This window comes from Rhamphochromis sp. 'chilingali', assembly GCF_963969265.1.
Source record: "Rhamphochromis sp. 'chilingali' genome assembly, chromosome: 2".
Lineage (NCBI taxonomy): Eukaryota > Metazoa > Chordata > Actinopteri > Cichliformes > Cichlidae > Rhamphochromis > Rhamphochromis sp. 'chilingali'.
The window spans coordinates 38,797,335-38,817,389 of NC_137930.1; the positions used below are offsets into that span (position 1 = coordinate 38,797,335).

The 20,055-nt window shown below is 41.8% G+C and overlaps 1 protein-coding gene across 2 annotated transcripts in view; it reads right to left on the reverse strand.

Moving 5' to 3' along the window:
* The window catches only part of mbd2 (methyl-CpG binding domain protein 2), a 29,942-nt gene extending 10,127 nt beyond the window's left edge, over positions 1 to 19,815 (reverse strand). Inside the window, exons 1-5 of one of the 2 annotated variants that reach the window (XM_080874996.1) lie at positions 19,137 to 19,815; positions 11,712 to 11,871; positions 8,839 to 8,979; positions 6,904 to 6,994; positions 6,639 to 6,816 (exon numbers count right to left, since the gene is read on the reverse strand). In XM_080874996.1, coding sequence (XP_080731122.1) covers positions 6,639 to 6,816; positions 6,904 to 6,994; positions 8,839 to 8,979; positions 11,712 to 11,871; positions 19,137 to 19,249 — 683 coding nt within the window. In that variant the 5' untranslated portion in view covers positions 19,250 to 19,815. The remainder of the gene's footprint in view (positions 1 to 6,638; positions 6,817 to 6,903; positions 6,995 to 8,838; positions 8,980 to 11,711; positions 11,872 to 19,136) is intronic. The other variant, XM_080874995.1, reaches the window with a different exon arrangement.
* Positions 19,816 to 20,055: the final 240 nt, after the last annotated feature.

Here is a 20,055-nt window from a genome sequence, read left to right on the forward strand (position 1 = left end):
AGAGGAGGGAGAGGAAAGGAATGAGAGCAATTTAAGATGACAAGCACATTCAACTGGAGAGAGAGAGAGAGAGAGAGAGAGAGAGAGAGAGAGAGAGAGAGAGAGAGGGAGAAGGAAAGAGAGAAAGAGGAGGTAAGAGGGAGAGAATGGGAAATTAATGGAGGGGAGAGATAAGGAAAGGAATACGAGGAGGAGGGATGGAGGAAAACAGAGGAGGAGGAGGGTTGGAAATGGGATGAAAGATGAAGGTGGGAAAACAAAGGAAGAGGGGGATGAAACATGGGAAGGATGACGCCGATAAAGTAAGGAAGAATGAAACAGTAAAGAAAGGAGAAGTGGATGGAAGAAAAACATCAAGAAATATAAGAAAGGATTACAAGGGGAAAAGGAAAGGAGCACAGAAAAAATAAATGAAAACAAAATAAGATTAGGAAGGAATGAATGGAAAAGAACGAAGGGAAAGGGAGTAAAAGAGGTGAGAAGAAAATAGGAAGAAAAAGGGGGAGGAGAGAAGATGGGAGGGAAGGATCTCGTGAGGTATTCGAGTGATTCTGCTGTAATGGCTTTGGCCAGCTGTTCTCCCCAGTGTTTTCCACTGGACACACACACACACATACACATATATATATATATATATATATATATATATATATATATATATATATATATATATATATATATATATATATATACATATATATATACAGCCAGATGTGTGTCCCCACAGTGCCTCCTGCTGTCAGCATGTATTAATTGCATTCGTGCTTTATAGGGACCCTGGTCTGGCAACACAGACAGCAGGAGCAACAGGATGATACTGGAGAATCAGCTGCTTCACTTTTCAGATAAATTAGACTATATCAAGCCCACAGGCATTCAAAGCAAATAGGAAGTAGGAGCCCTGATGTCCTTATAAATCAAGAAATCCTGGTGTCCTATCTATGGTTTTGTGTAGGATAAATATGTACTGAGCACTCAGTTAGCATTAGCCAAGAAGCTAACTAGAAAGAAAACACATCCAGAAGAGTGTTTTATATAAACAAAAACACTTTTTTCTCCCATATTACAAAGCTGTGACATCACAACTACATGACTGGTCAGTTGTTGTTGTTGATCTTGGACCAACATTATTATGATGATGAGCAACAAACCCAGCACAGGGATATGGGGCGATCGTGGCTCAAGAGTTGGGAGTTCGCCTTGTAATCGGAAGGTTGCCGGTTCGAGCCCTGGCTTGGACAGTCTCGGTTGTTGTGTCCTTGGGCAAGACACTTCACCCGTTGCCTACTGGTGGTGGTCAGAGGGCCCGGTGGCGCCAGTGTCCGGCAGCCTCGCCTCTGTCAGTGCGCCCCAGGGTGGCTGTGGCTACAATGTAGCTGCCATCACCTGTGTGTGAATGGGTGGATGACTGGATATGTAAAGCGCTTTGGGGTCCTTAGGGACTAGTAAGGCGCTATATAAATACAGGCCATTTACCATTTACCATATCACACCGTTCAGAAATCCAGCTCAGCGCCTCAAAATAGCTGAGTTGACAGACACCTAGCTGACAGCTACAGCCGCCTGTGTTGCTAACTTATCCAGACTAATGAATTTCTAAACACCACCATGTATATAGTTGTGGGAGTACAAACAAAGCTGTAGAGATAAAACCACTTTTCGTATCAGGCTGTAAGCTTCTACCTACATCTTTGGAGTCAACCTGAAGTGGCCATTAAACAGGCTGTAGCTTTTGGCACGTAGAGGAAGAACCACATACTTCCTGGGAATCATAGTAATAATGGAGGTAATCATGACCTGTAGCTAAAATGCCAATGTCTTCAACCTCCCATATGCAGGTCATTCAGAGCAGATAAGAACAGGCTTTGAACATTTTTGGCTCAAAACTTATTTAGCAGTTTGATATTAAATTGAATCACATGTTTCATGTTAATTTCCCAATGTGGCCTCCCCCCCCCACCCCACCCCCCTTCGACTCCCTTCATGCTTCATTTCTCCTCATCTCTCCTTGTCTGTCTCCTATCTCATCACCTTCTCATCCTCCCCTCTCACTACAACTGATTACTCCCCCTACCCAGCATGCATCAGTCATCAACCCTCATCTGTCTCATCCTGGAAGGCGAGAATTTACATTTTTCCATGTCTAACACACAAAACGCAGCTATGCTCATCAAACGCCATAACCGTCTAACAGAGAAAACGCATCACATAATTGTATTCAATCTCACTGGTTAGCTCATACAGTATTAGCCTACTCACCAAGCATTACTGTACTGATACAGTGGATCCAGAAAATATTCTAGAAAAATGATATGCTTTTCAAGCAATCTACAATTAATGAGACATTAAGTGGAAACAGCTGCTTTTCACTTTAATAACTCTTCAGATGTGTCCATAACTGACTGAACACCTGGAGAATCTGCCAAAAACATTGATCAGGCCTATACTGTAGAGAGAGCACACCTGTATCTTCTCAAAGAGCATTAAAAGTAAACTGGGATAAACATCCACTTCACGTTCCAGATAAACAATGTCAAGCCCACGAGCATTTAAAATCATTAAAAAACAATAGAGACTAAATAAATAAATCAGAATCTTTGTTGTCCTGGCTTAAATAAAATTATAAGTACACTAATATTAATACACTGGAGCTTAAACCTGCTTAAACTGGTTTGTGGACATCTCCACCACATGTGCTGAAAGTTGGGATATTTGGACAGGAGATTAGCTGTTAGCTAACACTAGCAGACACAAAGTCACAGACATCTGTTTATTTGTTCAGTATTAGTAATAGACTCGTACAATACTAGAATTTCACTCACCAAAACTGGAGCACAAACTTCTTAGATAGTCTGAAACACGTACTTATAAGACCCACTAATTCCCTTAAAAATGCTTCAAAACATAACAGCACAAACACAGTCGACAGGTCCAGGAAAACAGTCAAAACAGCACATGAACAACTGAAGAACAAGTCTGGTGACCTTGGGAGGCTCGGACAAACCTCAGAACTACCGGAGTGAGATCTGAGGTTGCTCCAGTTCCACTGGAGCTTGAATAGTTATGTCAGGACGAATTGGAAAAAACTGACAAATTCAGGCTTCCAAAGCTTGCCTGAAGAGACACAAAGCTGTAACTACAAAAAAATCCCGTTTTCTCTTTGTTACGCTATCCCTTAAAGTGTGCAAAAAGTAAAAAGGAGTTTCTAAATCTACAAAACCCGCAGAACGTCAACGCCTTATGTCCATCAAAGGACGATGCTTACAAGCTGAATGGACGCAATCTGTTTAAAACTGGTGATGACAACATCTCTTAAGACGAATTTAGCTGCAGATGCAGGAAAGCCCACTTTGAGGCTCCAGTGAGAAAAAGTGACAATCCATTAGGGGTAAAACCAAGAATTAACGAGGTTTAAGTAAGGCTAGCATGAGTCCATGACTGTTGCACATAGACTCTTAGGTTGGAACTCACATGGCGTTAACGTTAGAAGCTTATAGTCTGCATCTTTATCCTACAATAAGGATCTGTAGCTACTGTCATATTTTGAAATATTTTATTCTGAGTGTATTCTGAGCTTTCTGCTGAGCTGTGTGTGATTTGTCACTTCTGTGTGTGATTCAACTGAGGGCACAATTAGCATACTGATAAATGATAAAAGACGGTCTAAAGAGTCATAAATGTCAGTTATGCAGCCACAATAAGCTGCTGGTCATGCTGAGCCGAATGAGAGCGAAGCAGAAAAATCTGACTGCACTAAATAGAGAAAAGAAGAAAAAAACCTTTTTTTAAATTACAGCTTTTCCATTTGTAAGAGGGGAAACATAGTAATAAAAAGAGTGAATCACATAAATCAGCACAAAAGTTACTAGAGAATTTTTAAGAGCACTTGCAGCAATTAAAATTTCTGCAAATATTCACACAAGTACAAAGGTTCAAGGATAACATTTTTTTTCCCAAGTTTTAGTAAATAGAAGTGCAGAATAAATCGCCACTAAAAACAGCTTCATCATTCAGGAGGAAAACCTGCTCAAACACACTGAAGGTGAAGATGAATACAACTTCTCTGAGTCACTGAGTGACAAAAACAAGAAAAGCAGGACTCCTGATTCTTAAACGCAATAATAAAGATCACTTATTTTGGACCAGATGAACAGAACAAGGTCACCAATGTCTTCTTGGATGTTAACCGGCTAAAGAAACATCACCTTTACATATAAATGCAGTGAAAGAGTTAAAGGTGAAAGTCTTTCTTTTGAGTCTATTACGAAGACCTTTACTCGGCTCAGCCATTCTCCAATTCATGTTTACCCACTCAGCTATTTTCTGTTGATCTGAGGTCTGAACCGTACACAGCCATCCAATCTAAAATCGTGTTAGACGCGGTGTCCCAGTTACACCTCAGCGCTGCGTTAAATATGCAAACACGTCTCTTTGCCTTGCTTTCACACATCTGACATTTTATTTGGTTGTGAAACCGTCTGATCACTCAAGCGCACAGACCACCCTATCAGCTGACAACTTTTTAAATATGTTTTTAAAAAAAACATGTTTATATCATTTATGTTACTGGGTCATGGTGCACCGACTTGCACAAGCCTCAGGATAGTCAGTGCTTAATGTTTACACCAGCTTTTGTGTCAATGGCCTTTTTGTACTGATGACCACGAGACGATGAATAAAAACTAATTCACGAGGACAAAAACTATGATGTATGAAATAATAACAACGTGAAAATATTCTGGACAGATGACGAGATCCACTCAGAACTAATTAAGTTGTGCAGAAAAGCAGCACGAGTTTGGAAGCGATCCAATCAGAAGTAATCTGCTTGTGCAGGAATGTGAGACGCACCCATTTGATCCACCCGCTGACAAGTTAAGCTAACTGCCAGGATCCCTGTTTCACCCTGAATGTGATAAAAAGGAGACATTTTGCATTTGATGTCAATTAAAGAGATGCTTTGTGAACCATGTGGAGGAACTCGTTGGTACAGCAGTAAAAGAAGGTCTGGATTTAAATCTGCTGGTTGTCTGAGAAGTTCACCAAGCTGCTCAGATGTCCTTTTGCTTTTAAACCAACTTTATACGTAAATGGATGATTTGATTTAACCCCCTCAGATCTAAGTCATCATGGAAAGCATTTATGCTTATACATTGAGGATATGATTTTTATTGTCTCACTGATGAATCCATAAAGTGCAGCAAAAAAATAGGCAGAAATACACAGGAGCAATTGCTGGTACCGAACAGGTTAATCACCGCAGTTGTTCTACTGAAGTGTACGTCAGGTTAGACCGTGGGTTAGGTCACAGGGCTTCAGAGGACTTTGTGGTTACAACGTAGCTGTGGCACAGAATTTCCACTGAAGCATAAATCCTCTGTTTCTCTAACATGTATGTCTTTTTTCTATTGTTCTCCCAACTCACACCAACCAGGAAAGATCATGATTCTCCCTGACACACATCAAAAACTCCTCACTTTTTCCCAAAAAGGTCAGTTTTCCCAACAAAATCTAAGGTTGAGTTCAGATTTGGATGTGAGGATTTACACTTCAGAGGGTTAAAAGAAAATGACTGGCAGGTCAGATTATGCCCAGAAAACAGGGTCCATGGATATTTGCTGCTTCGAGGTTAGTTTATCTGTTGAATTAACTGCGAATTCAGCTTTTCTCCTTTCAATTTTAAACAAATCTCAGCATTGTTTAGTTGTCTGGATGCAATGTCTTTAAGATCTTTTCAACAGGTTGCTCAAGAGATATGCGAAAGGAGCTTGAACATTCGGAGTAGAGACACTGCTCCTAGGTGTTGAAAGGAGCCAACACAGATGGTTCAGGCAGCTGATCACAATGCCTCCTAGATATCTGCCTTTGGAGGTTTTCTGGGCATACCCAGATGAGAGTAGAGCCCCCCCAGGGACAGAACCTGAACTTGCTGGAAAGGGTTTAAATATCTAATCTGGCCGGGGAGCACCTCATCTCCCCAAATGGGAACTGAAAAGCTCTGCTGGAGAAGCATGTCTGGAATATTCTTCTGAAAGCCGACATAAGAAAAGTGGAGGAAAATAAACGGACGATACAAGAAGCATGCCAAATTTACTATTTGTTAAAAGGTCTGGCTTGCAGTATTTCCACCGAAGCACAGACAGCTACCACTGCATTACTTTGATACTGAAGAAAACTTTTAAACAAGCCCCGGAGCTCTTAACATGTTTGTGTATGTTTGTTTGCAGTGGACTTCAAAGATAATGATCTCCTTGGAAAGTGTAAGTCACACTGTGTATCATGTCTTTGTACTCTGATTAGTTGTGACTCACAAGAAGCACTAATTACAACTAAAAATGCAGCAACAGGACACTCAAAGCTTTAAAGTACCATAATTGCCTTCTTAAGCTGTGTGTATCTGTGTGTGTGTGTTGATTGTATCTTTCACCTCTCAATATGAAAATCCCTGTTCCAAATTAATCTTTAGAGCTGGGTTCACAGAGAGCTGGCACAAACATTAGCATTTTAGCACGGCTTCAAGTGCTCATGTCAGAGGGAGAAGCATGCACTTCTCCCTCTTTGGTTACAATCAGCCGAATGCCTTGTAGTGACTGAGAGCTGAGGGGGGACAAAGACTGTTTGAGGACTGTGGGTCTTACCGGATGTGCTCGTCGGTGACGGTGAAGGCCTTGCAGAGCGGCTGGGACGTGTTGAGCCAGATTGCCGGATTCTTCTCAGCCGCTACAGACGTCTGTCCCGTAATCGGAGCTGAGCTCATGTGCAGAGCGCTGGCGATGGCCGACAGCAGGGTGTCGTCACTCGCATCTGGACCGACACCTGTCCAATGAGAGAACGAGATCAAGAGATGTGTCAGAGGTCAAGACAGGCTGAAGGACTGGATTCAAGCTGTTGTTGGAGACCTACTCTGCAATCCTTTGGGCAGGTCCATGGTACGCAGGACCTGCTCTGTGACGTCTGATGACCGCAGACCTTTCAACCTCTTCTCCCAAAACAGCTGCAGACAGACAGACAGACAGCTGTTTATCTGATCATCTCACTGGTTTTTGATTAGTTTTGCTTGTTCATTTTCAAGACATTTTCAAATATAATACTTTAAACTCTTAATGTCCATCAGGCCTCATGAAATTGTTCAGGGTAAGGGTTAGAATCAGAAATTCCTGTTTGAAATGCTCAAATGGAAATCTTAGATGAACTACAAAGCAAAGGTAAATCTTTAAAAGATCTTCTAGATTCTCTATATTTGACTCAGCATGCAGCTGAAATCCAACCTAACCCTAAAGGCCATCGCACGCTGGGCGGGTTGTGAAAAAGTGGCGCTGAGTTCATTCAATTATCAAGAGAATTTCCTGGTTTGATCCAGGAGTCGAAGCTGCATGACAGCATATTTTTGGATGTCAGTGGGATCGTTTGAGCTGTTGTTGGCAGAGTTGGGATCATATCTGATGAGGCAGAGAAATCGGTTCAGTAAGCTGACTGACCCAGAGCAGAATCTAACTGTGTGGCAGAGGTAAAATAGTATTATTTACTATTTACATATCACTGTATATTCAGTGCTGCTGCATATTTTGAGCTACAAGCACAAATGCAAAGATCTGAGTGGCCAGATCAGTTTATTCAAATAACAAATTTAAGAAAATCTGCACACCTGAGTCAATGACAAGTGCATAGAAGGAAAGAAATCTGAGAAATATAGCCTAAACTCCACAGACCATCCTGCTTACCAGATCTGTTTATTCACATCTAAAAACTCAAGCCAGCCCAAAAGCATTAATGCTGCACATTCATTCAGAGACTAAGTATATTGAGCTTGGAAAGAAAAGCGTCTGGACTTCTTTAAGTTACTTGAAGACGTTTCACCTCTCATCCGAGAAGCTTCTTTAGTTCTAAGGTCAAATTGTGGAAAGTCCCCGATTTAAGCCGTATGGGAGTGTCCCCCTAGAGGGTCATGAACCCCCTGTTGATCCTCTATCTAATCACATTTGTTAAGGTGTGAAAGCGGGTGTGGGTCACATTCAGCCGATGTTTCGGGTGAACTCACTGTGAAACCTGGCCCCACCCTATCATGTGATTTCCTGAGGTCAGATGGCCCAGGATGTGAGTGGGCGTTAAGGCGCCTGGAAATGGATCTCAAAACTGGATTATAGATGGCAGACAGTTGGTGTCGTAAACCACCACCTCTGTTCAAAGATGGTCGTTCACAGTGGACATAGATGGCTTCTTTCACTCCTCTTTCAAACCATCACTCACACATTAATGTTAGCCTCATGGTTTAAGGTTTTAAACAGGGCTGGATGTAGATGGGTCAGCAGGGACCTGGAGGATGTTAACAGGATAATGGAACCAGGTTCCTTTCCTGCTGCTCTGCTTTAACTGGACAGAGTTAAAAGACAACAGTACTGTTGTTAAAAACTTTTATAGTGAAGAGTTCCAACAAGGAAAAAATTCGATACTGAGGGGTAAGTTGGACTCTAGCTCTAAAGATGTTGCAGGCAGTCTGATGGATGCTAACCTCTTACTGTTCAGTGGCAGAAAAAGAGCTCATTTTCATCTAGTCTGTGAACCCAAATGAATGTCTTAGAATAGAAGAACTGTGGGGCTTAAATGCATATTTTATCACCTTTCATTAACAGTATCATTCTACCCAACATATTTCTCTCCCTCCAATCATCATTCAGTCCTCTGTGTGCTGCTTTTCCCATGATGCTTCAGCACCCTCTAGTGGTTCCAGCTGTCATTACACTCTTCTCCTCCTCACAGCCGTCTCTTATGTAAGAGCCTGACCTCGCCCTCCTGAATTACCTGTATGTGTATTTGTGTGTGTGTGTTTCAGCGTCTCACCTGTTTGGGCTGCTCGATCGCTCGCTGCAGGTCTGTCTTCACCTTGTTTCCGGGGTGACTCGTAACCTTGGTAACGGGCTGTTTAAAGATGGAGGCCGTCTGTCTGATGGGCAGAGCTGTGTTCAGGTCTGGTTTCCCTCCCTGCATAAGACAGACACAAATCTGAATGTTGGTGTTTGGTTTCTTTTGCTCCCTGACTTCCCTCCCACCTTCTTGTCCTTCCTCCCTTTTATCCTTCTTTTACTTTAGCTTTCTCCTGTTCTTTTCTTCCTTACAGGTCACATTTACCTTCCTATACATGAGGCAGAAATATTAAACCTGTGGTTGTTTCTGTGAGTGTTTGATGTAAGCTTAAAGGGTTAACTCTAAGCTGAGACAACAACAGGAAGTGCGTGTTTGTGTGTCTCTGTGCCCATAAGTAATGAAGTGTGAAGAGCAGCAGTACAGGGTTGCGAACCGTGTCCATACAGCACACACACAAACACATACATGCTGAAATTAACACTGAGGATGTGTAGATTATCCGTTTAGCAAGTAAATCTTGCTATGGCTCGCCTCTCTCCGCAGGCGCTATTTTTTTCACCCTACTCCACCTCTGATTGGTCCACACTTTATCCACTTAAACAACCATACACAGTCTATGTTTGATTACAGTCAGTGATCACAGTAAATGTTGAATGGATTGATACTTATAAAGCACTTTTTACTCTAACTGAGCACAATGTGTTTTTGCCCAGACACATTTAAAATACATTTCACACCTTCAAACTACAGTCTCTACAGAGGCCGATCTGGAGGATTTATCTAGTCTGAAGCTGTTTCATACATGCACTGCAGCTCTGAACTCTTCTAGCCAAAACCAGACATTCACCGCCAGCGAGTAGGCGTCATCTCCCAGTCATTTCCAGCAGTAGTCATTTCCAGCAGTTAGAAAACTGACTATTTCCTGCTGTGCTTCATGTATGAAAGGACAACTGTGGGAAAAAATCCCACCCTAATTCTCCTTAACTTCTCCACAGTTTACATGTGAACTTACCAGGTCTGTAGTCAAGACCACCTAAGTGGTTCCCCTATTTGTGTGCCGCAGAGAAAAGGCAAAGAGAGCAGATCTAACACCCACAATTTAAAACGCAGATGACCATGGCACATTTTAGATCATAACACTGACAAGATCAACGAGACAAGAAATAAATGAGACAAACAACCGACACCAGTCAGAGCCAAAATGATGATGCAGATTGGTCTTGAAGAAGAGAAGTCATCCAGAGCAAAACAAATCAAAAGCAGCATGTCGATTCTGGGCGAAAACACCCTGAAGGTGGAGACAAGCTCGGGCCGGGCCCAGCGCAAACTACCATTCAGATTATCCTGAACTAGGACGAGTGTTAATTAAGACACCAGAGTGGAAGTAGACAAGTCGACTTTGAATACATATCTCCTTTTTGTGTTTTCAAAGTATTAGAAGAAAATCAACTTTAAAAAGATCCACTGAGGGAGTCCGATGTTTCCTCAAAGCTCTAGAATCCCTGTAGCCCATAAATTCATTAGGATTCATAATTTATGTGTTTGCTTGTAACGTTTGTCTGTTTATGGACTTTTGAAGAAGCCATTACTAGGTTTTGTGCTTTCATCTAAAGCCACCAACATGCTCCCAGTTGTCTTCAATGTTATCATTATGTTGTTATTTATGGGGCTAAAAACCAAGTTTTAACCTCTTATAACATCTAACAACTCCTTTTATTTGGAATTTTCACCCATTTGACATATCCAGATGGAAATCTGTGAGTCCAAACTGCATGTGAGACAGCTGATTGGTTGATTTATGATGTCATTTCACTCTGTTTGGGTTTCCCTCCTCTTGATTTTCTTCTTTTATTTTTACATCATGGTTTAAGAAGCGTCCGTTTAACTGTACCCCACTTACTTCATCCTTAACTACTGACTAACTATTTTAACTAATCATCCACTTCTCCCACTTTCACAATGCCCAAACAAATCTCAGGCAAGATAAGGAGAAGGCTCAAAGACAGTAATTTATGAATAAAGGGGTTATGACCAGCTTTTTCAGTGTGAACATTAGGCTTGTTCTACATTTCCAGAACTAAAAATCCTTACCTGACTTTAAATTTAGCCCTCCCAGGGTTAAGATCTGAGTCTAAATATCCATGAGATGGAGGTAAAAAAAGACTTAAAATACGCAAAAGGGAAAAATAAAGTGACAACAGTGAGCAAACCAAGGAAGCTCAAGGCTGTAAAACCGAGGAGGGCAAAATACATCCGGGTCAATATACCCAGGCTGTCCCTGATAACAGGACTGCTGGGATTACACTTCCATGTGGACGTGCACACAGTCAGCTTTTGAGTCGACATGGATAATTTGGAGCGTAAATGAAGCCTATGAGGTCTAAGACATCATCCAAGTACCCCACCGGTGTATATTTCAGAAAGGATGCAGGCCCTATTCTCCCCCAATACATAGAAATCATGTATTTGAGCATGTGGAGAAACAGGTCTGAGCTTAACCAGGAATCTGATGTTTGTTATGCACATGTGACCAGGTTACTTCCTCTGTTTGAGGAAGTAACCTGGTCACATGTGCATAAAATCACCCTGCTATCAAACAGAATATCATCTCAATCCGCTCTCACTCTCTCTGACTCTCCAATAACATGAGGTTCAGCTGCTGGGTTTTTATCTATGCAAATAAGTCTGTGTGACTCAGGTATATTCACACGATGGATAAACAAGCACAAAGTTCTTGTTACCCTGTGACCTTTCGACCTGTTGCCGGAAGAGTTTTGTTAATCTGATAATCTGTTAAAGCACAATACACACACAGTCACTCCCACACAGGTGTGATCCATCTGGGTTACCTTGGCCATGCTCAGCGGGTCATGTCGGAATCTCTGTTTGTTTTTCTGCAGTTTTCCGGGCATCATCTTGCCCGTGCGAAAGTCAAAGCATGCCAGATCCACTGTATTTCCAAGGTAACGGGACAGCTGGGGCTTACTCCGGAACTTCTTTCCTGAAGGACTGGAGGATAAAATGGAAAGGACGCTATCATTAAAAAGTCATACTTATAACATCATAAAGAGAACCTATACTACATTACCAATGATGAGTGCCTAACATGGCCTGGGGTCAGTGTGTGTACAGGTAATCCCTGTGAGCTGGAAGCTAAGACTTATTCCTTATTCCACTCTTCGCTCAGTATTATGTCAAATAGAGGGGATATACGTAATATAGTCATCTCAGAAAGTGAGTACAAACTCCCCTCCCACCTGCGGAGTATTTATTTATTGTTTGTTTGTTTGTTTGTAAGGTAGAGTCAATGAGAGGAAAGCTGAATTAAAGGGATAAAAAAAAAATTCAGACAGAACATGAACTGAGAGGCTGTAAACATCTTGATGCATATCCAGGTAAGTAAATCTCCAAAAGGCTGATTCTGTTCATCTGGACGTAGCGTTTTCAGTGGGAGAAACATTTCATCACTCATCCAAGTGACTTCTTCAGTCATTATGCAAATGTACTGTTTATAAGATTGGGGAAACCTGCAGTCAGCTGAGACTGAAGAAGTCACTTGGATGAGTGGTTAAATGTTTCTCCCACTGAAAACGCTACGTCCAGATGAACAGAATCAACTTTTGGAGATGAGAGGCTGTACCATAAATATGGATTATTATGAGCTGTAAATCATGCAAAGCGATGTTTGTAGCTGAGTGAAAAACCCTGTTCCTTTGGTTATAATCCCATTTCCAAACAATCTGAAGTCCTTCATTCTACCGTGAGAAAGCTTATTCACAAGTGGAAAACATTCAAGACAGTCGCCAGTATTGAGTGGACATCCCAGCAAATTCACCTGAAAGTCAAACTGAAAGTGCAAAAAAAAACCCAAGAGCTACATCTCAGACTCCGCAGGCCTCAGTCAGCATGTTAAATGTTAAAGTTCATAACAGCACAATCAGAAAAAAAGAGAACGAGTAGGACTTGTTTGGGATGGGTTGCCAGGGGAGAAGGCTCTTCTCTCTAAAAGAACACAGCAGCACAGTTAAGCTTTGCAAAGCTGCATCTGAACAAACCACCAGACGAGACCAAAGGGGAGCTGGTTGGCCATAGCGCACAACACCATATTTGGAGAAAAGCAAACACAGCATATCAGTACAAACACCTCAGACCAACTGTCAGCACAGCGGCGGAGTGCTGAGGATTTGGGCACCTTACAGTCACTGAGTGGACCATGAACTCCTCTCTATACAAAGGGAATCTAGAGTCAAATGTGTCCATCTATCCTGCGGCTACAGCTTGGCCCCAAACTGGGTCATGCAACAGGCAATGATCCCTAGAACAGCAGCTAATCTATAACTGAATCACTAAAAAGAAAGAAATAGAGGTGCTGCAATGGTCCAGGGAGAATCCTGAACTCAACCTGACTTACATGCTTTAATAGAGGACTTTAAGAGAGCCGTGCATCAATGAATGCCAGCAAACCTCATATACACATGTGAGTGTGTCCTCAGGGTAATCAAAGGTGTAGAGGTCCAGTGTGTAACAGCACAGACCCATTCATTTAGGTGTCACACAGTGGAAATTTGTATTTGTCTTTTATAATTAATTTATAATAATGTTTTGATTTTAGTGTTTATTTGTGAGTGTAGTTTTTATTTGCATGATTTTATTCTAATGTTTGTATTGCATGTTTTAGTGGTTTTCTAATAACAACAATAATAATAATACATTTTATTTATAAAGACCCTGTCAAGACACCCAAGGGCACTTAACTATAGAATAGAACACATAATAGGACAATGACAAAATGAAGAACAATAAAAACAAAAGCACAGGATAAAATGAACAAACAGTGGGTTGGTATGAATATGCAGCTTTGAACTGATGGGTTTTGAGTTGAGATTTAAACTGGAGGAGAGAACCAATGTTTCTTATATCTGGGGGTAGAGTTCCATAGCCTGGGAGCAGAGCAGCTAAAAGCTCTGCTTCCCATGGTGCTGAGGCGGAAAGGAGGCACAGCAAGCTGGATAGAAAAAGAGGATCGAAGTGAGCAGCCAGAAGAGGTAGTGCTTAACAGATTAGAAATGTGAGGAGCAAGATTATGGACTTGAAGGTGAGCAGAACAAGTTTGTTTTTATCTGGAATTTCACTGGGAGCCAGTGAAACATTGGGGAAACATTGTTTAATCCACTGTGGACTGGCTGGCCATGGGATAAAAGTGGTGGCATCGAGCGACAGACTCCAGTGCACAGTGTAAGCTGGGCTGGGACGTGACGAACCCAGTGGAGGGAAGAGACAGGGACAGGAGGCGTCTCCTCGTCTGCCTAGGAATAAACCTTTTCTGATTATACCTGTACCATCTCGTACCCTGGGTTTCTGGTGCACCAGCTTTAGTGTCTACATAGGCAGCAGCAACAGAAGCAAGAGTTAGTTTTACTCTTCTTCCAGCATTTCACCAAGTGTCTCTAGTGTTAGTCAGGATAATATTATACGGTCTATAACTGAAAGACTCTGTGTTTCCTTATGGCCTGAAATTATTCCGTGTGGGTGTGGAGGGTAAAAAAAGGGTCCTGATAAACATGAGTTTGTGAAACCGGTAGAGGCCTCAGCAGGGCGTTGCTGCTCTTCCAGTAAACTGACCTGTTGTGACTGGTTTTCTTACTGGAAGTGATGAGTCACTTCAAACCAAACTGAAAGTGAGCCTTCAGGATGTGACGGAGCTCAGACGTCTCTGAGCTGCTACAGTGACAGGCCCAAGCTGTGCAGATCAACAGGAAGTAAAGAACAGCCACCGGCTCTGCGGCAAGGCTACGATGCCGCAGAGCTGCACCAGGAGCAACTTCCTCTGCGATCTGACGCAGAATGCTGAGCAAAAAGGAAAAACGTAACAAGCAGCGCTCCAAACTCAACTTTAATCTGCTCTGGAGAAGAGCTGAGGCAGGAGTATTTCTGAGGCAGAGAGACACAGACGCTGAGGTTTTCCTGCCTGAATGCACATTACTGGATAAGAGAAGCGCGGGGGGCAAGAAAAGTGCAGAAACAGTGAAATAGAAGTGACCCTGCATCTCACTCTCAACTGATTTTTTTTTTCATAATTTACTACAACACAGAGATGTTGTGATTAGGGTGCATGGACATGTCCTCCTTCATATGTCAATCACATGCATTTGCAAAATGATGCCTGATTTGTGTGTTTTGTGACCATATGATTCCAGCTAACATGACCTTTAGCTGTGTTCAAAATCATTCTAAAGATCCAAAAATTCTCAAAGGATATCACTAGAATTTAAAGAAACTGCCACCAAATATTCATAACATCAATACATATGCTGGTATTGATATTGGATCAATATTAGCCCAATACGGTCGATACTTGCTTTCTATCCTCTATGTTCCGTATGCAGCAAATAAAGTATTTTATTTAGGAAATGAATATGTAGTATGAAAAATGTCTGACCTTTTCTTATCGACTGTTACATCTTTATTATTTATAGCCTACAGCACATTAAAACAACTGAAGGTGACCCAAAGTGCTTTAGAGACAGACACTTTTATATCCCAGATGTCCAAAAAACATAGTTTGAAAACAAACGAAAAGCTAAAAAGTGTGTTCTGTTTTGTTTTAGTAACTGATTCCAGTGGAAAGTCAGAATAACAGTGATTTAGTGATCAGATACCTTTTATAGCTTAAAAGTAACACTATCAGTATTGGTATTGGCAAGAACAGCCCTGTGTTTACTTGACAATACAGTAAATACAGCGACAGTAAAATTTGCAGTGTCATAGAGCACTGCTAGTAGTAGTAGCAGTAGTAAAAAGCATGATAGAAATACTTTATGCAACACATTTTTGGTAACTCTTTTATGTCCCACTCATTTATGTGTTGTGCTAAAAGAGATATAAACTCAAGCTGAACTGTGGCTGAACTGTACTTTGATGCAATACAAACTTGTACCACAACATGGTGCAATGAGTCATCCATCTATTCTCTTCTGCTTGGTCAATTTGGGATTGTGGGAGGAGCTGGAGCCTATCTCAGTGGGCCTAAGGCGAGAGGCAGGTCACACCCCGGACAGGTCGCCAGTCTGTCGCACGGCACAAGGATTCGTTTTAACTTCTAATTAACCAGGTAAAAGAGTGCACTCTTGCGTCATGGGAAAAAAGCCAGGCCTCTTGAGGTCTGGCCCCTGGTGGTGAAATATTTACATTTGAATAATTACAGAAAATACCTTTAATGTACGCCCTCTTCAAAATAAATCTACACTAATCAGAGCGAACGAAAAACTAACAACGAAACGAAAACAAAATGTAATATACTGAAATTACAAATTAGGAAAAAAAACTGAAGCCTAAGTGACAGGGGAAATGCAGAGATTTGTGCTCTGTAAGATAACACAGAGCCATTGCCTTTAAATGTATGTGATCCTACTCACCCCTAAAGACCCATTTTGAGCCAGGAAAACCCGAGATCACCTACTGATTTCTTCTAAAGCCCCACTTCACCAGCCTCATTCATTTACATTCAAGTCCTCTGATTTTTCAGATCCACTGGTAAAGATCGCTTACATGTCCCAAGGTCACACCTCAAACAAAACGGTGACAGAGCTTTGGCAGGCACTGCTCCATGTTTGTGGAATCAGTTATTACCTGCTGTAAAAGGTGACCTCCATCTCTGCTTTGAAGTCAGGTCAGAATCCACCTTTACTCCCAGACCTCCCCAGCTCACTGCTGGGTGCTGGTGCTTGATAATTCTGTATTCTGTGTCCATTTTTACTTTTTCATGTAATGACATGAGTGTGTATATGAATGTGCATACTTCATACAACACTATGGTCCATGAAAGCTGTGTTTAAATGTGCTTTACACAAAACACAGAAAGTAAAATTCATCTTGCAGTCTATTATTTGAACAGGACACAGTTCCGTCACAGCTGCTGTGCTTGTCTTCAAGGCTATTTAAAAAGCTATTATAGAAAGTTGAAGTGAAACTTCCACAGTCTCTTCCAGCTAACTCAGGCAACAGCAGCACAAATGGCACACCCAGCTTTACGTTTCCCAGCTTTATGAAGCAGACGGTTGGCTGTCTGGGCACAGGGACAGGATCCTCAGTGTTATGGACATTTCCAACAGTAGTTTGCCTCTGACAACATCAGGAGAGAGGCCTAACCCAGCTAGAATGAGTGGTTATCTTACTGTACAGCATTTGGAGATAATAGCTTTACACGATGCCCGCTGGTATCAGTGCAACATGCTGTTCTTTACCCAGCATATGTCAATAAGGGAGTCATGTGGCTGTCAGGAGACGTTAAATAGATGTACAAGTGGCACTGAAGCGAGACACCATGATACATTTTCAGATTCAGACTCTCCTTAAGGTTGATAAAGAAACAGTTACAAAAACAATTTATACATCGACTGTATATCAAAGGTGACCACTATAGCCCCTTTTCCATTAGTTTCTACTCAAATAGACCTGCTCGGCCGGGGTTCCAAGGCGAACCAAGTAGGTACTGAAATGTGATGTCGTCAAACTGCAGGCCAACGATTGGCTAGTCTGTGCCGACACTCAATGAGTTAGGAGAGTGTCTCATTCACTGAAATCAAAAAGGAAATTTGTAATATAAAAAAAGCCCCAGAAAACACAGCAACAATGGAAATGGCTACAAAATGCAACGCCGTGGTCCCAGAGTCCGACAGAAAGTCAACTACTGAGCACCAGGCATATCGTCCACCTTTGTTGTAACATTCATGATGCATACTAATTCCATCAATCTAAATGTAAATGTTTGACAGAAAGCACTTATATAAAAAACAGCATAGATGTATGGGTGTGAATGGGTAAATGAGGGTCCTCAAGTAGAGTAGAAATGTGCTATATAAGAACAGGTCCATTTACCATTTTGGATGACATATTTTGCAGATTCAGTGTTAGAATTTTGTCCACCGCCATTCAGGTTTTTTGGAGCTAGACATGTCAAGGAGTGGAGTGCTAACTTACCAGCTAATGTTAACTTGGTTACACTGTTTGAACCAAACATTTTCAGTGGGAGAAACTTGTTCTTCCAAGTGACTCCAGGCTCAGCATTCTGCAGGTTTCCCCCAGTTTAAAAACGGTACAACTGCATAACGATCTAAACCAGCACCATTGCATAACAATGAGCAGATCAGATCAGTTTCATGCTCATTCATATGCAAATTGTCACAGCAGTTAATCAGTGACCACGAGTACTACTCACTGAGAGTTGGAGAATGGCTGCAATCACAGCACTAAACAATACTGAAAGATGTCCTCTTAGATTCCCTCTTTGGCTCAAAGATTGTCATTCCCCTTTTTTTACTTAAGGAGGTCAAGAAGGCAGCTTATGTGAAAAGGTAACGGCCACCTCTGTGAATAGTACTCAGGGCCATTAACGGTCATGACAATTCATTGTTAAGCAATGGTGGTTATGCAAGTGTATTGTTAATAAAGTCAGACTAAATTAATCAACATTCTGGGATTTAGATAGCAGATGCTTACTATTTCTATTTAACTGACTAAAAGCTACAACGTCACTTGTCAAAACTAGAGTTTGTGTGTATGTGTGTGTGGATGGTCTGTCACTACAATTAACCACACAAAAAGACATTTTATTTGTCATTTACTGGCATTAATGGGATCAAAAGAATAAATAGAGAGGTTCAATTTAAAGAGTCAAATGAGCTGACAAACGTGAGGCCTTGAAACCTATATTTAAGCCCTGATAAAACCCAAATGAGTAAGTTCTAAAAACGAAAACTGTGAACACGTTCAAGTCAGACATTTTAATATTGGAGTCTATGGAAATTGACTTACTCTGAAAGTCTGCCTCAGGTGGACTTTAGAGAAACTGCAGGGTTTCTTTTAGTTTTCGTTATTGGTTTCATTTTTGCTCTTATTGCACATTTATGGAGGTATGAGGTGTGTCCACTGTAATCTCAATATCTGGATGAACTTCCCACCAATGTTCAAGCACTTTGGTTTGGCTTGCTTCGGTCATCCAGCTGTTCTTGGCCCCCTGCTGCCACAACTCTGGTCATACAGACATTGTTACATTGTTGTAATGCTGTTATTAAGAATGAATTCTGATTGGCTACTTTGCTACTGTGCACTACATTGTAACTTCTCAGACTGAAGCCGAGCCTCTGGTTGGTCCACTGAGTGTGAACAGAGGTGAGCTCACAAACAGTCCAGAGTCAGCATTGGTACCACAGCCGAACTGCTGACTGATTATCGGTTTGCTGTGTAACCACTGATCGATTAGTGTGATGGGCTACCTGTAGTAGTAGACGTCGCTCTTTCCGGCGCTCAGCCCGGACTTCCTGATCACTTCTTCTTTCTTCCAACCGGGCGGCAGAGCGGGACAGTCCGTCCTCTTTCTCTCCATCATAGCGCGTGTACCGATCCCACGGTTCAGGCTCCTGTCGGATTAATCGATCACTTGGTAAATCCCGGCGTGGACCCCCCAGACGCGCGGCGTGCTGGTGAAAAACCAGCGGAGCGACGTCACGGACGTTACGTTAACGGTGGCTCTCACACTCCCTCCGCCCTGCTTGTTTATGCTGCTTATTTTGGGTCGAACAGAAACAAACACAGTGTTCCGGTTCGGGCTGTTCCGGGTTAAACCGCCTCCAGGTCCGGGTTTACTTCAGTTTACCTCCTGAGAGAAGCAACGGCTCATCCGGGGATCCGATCTGATCTAAAGTGAACTGAACTGAACTGAACTGAACTGGACCAACGGCAGGCTGTGACGTCTGAGATATCACACACACACACACACACACACACACACACACACACACACACACACACACACACCGCGATTAAACTCAGACGCGCACGCTCACACGCACAGACACACTCCCCCAGAGATCGTCTTGAGATCAGAACACTCACTCGGTGTTAGTTTAGGTGAAACAGACTCTATCAATCTATAGTCTGAGGTATGAATAAACCTGTAAACGTTTGCATAATAATAATAATAATAATAATAATAATAATAATAATAATAATAATAATAAATTATTGTTTACAAAATAAAATTGAATATTATTTGAAAGTCATAATTTTTTTTTGCAAAAATAGATAAATAAATAAACAACCATGAACTGAATTCGTCATGGAAACATATAACCCAATATTTGCAAGGTCTGATCAACTTAATCGACCATGGCACTATGGGAGTACAATAGACTG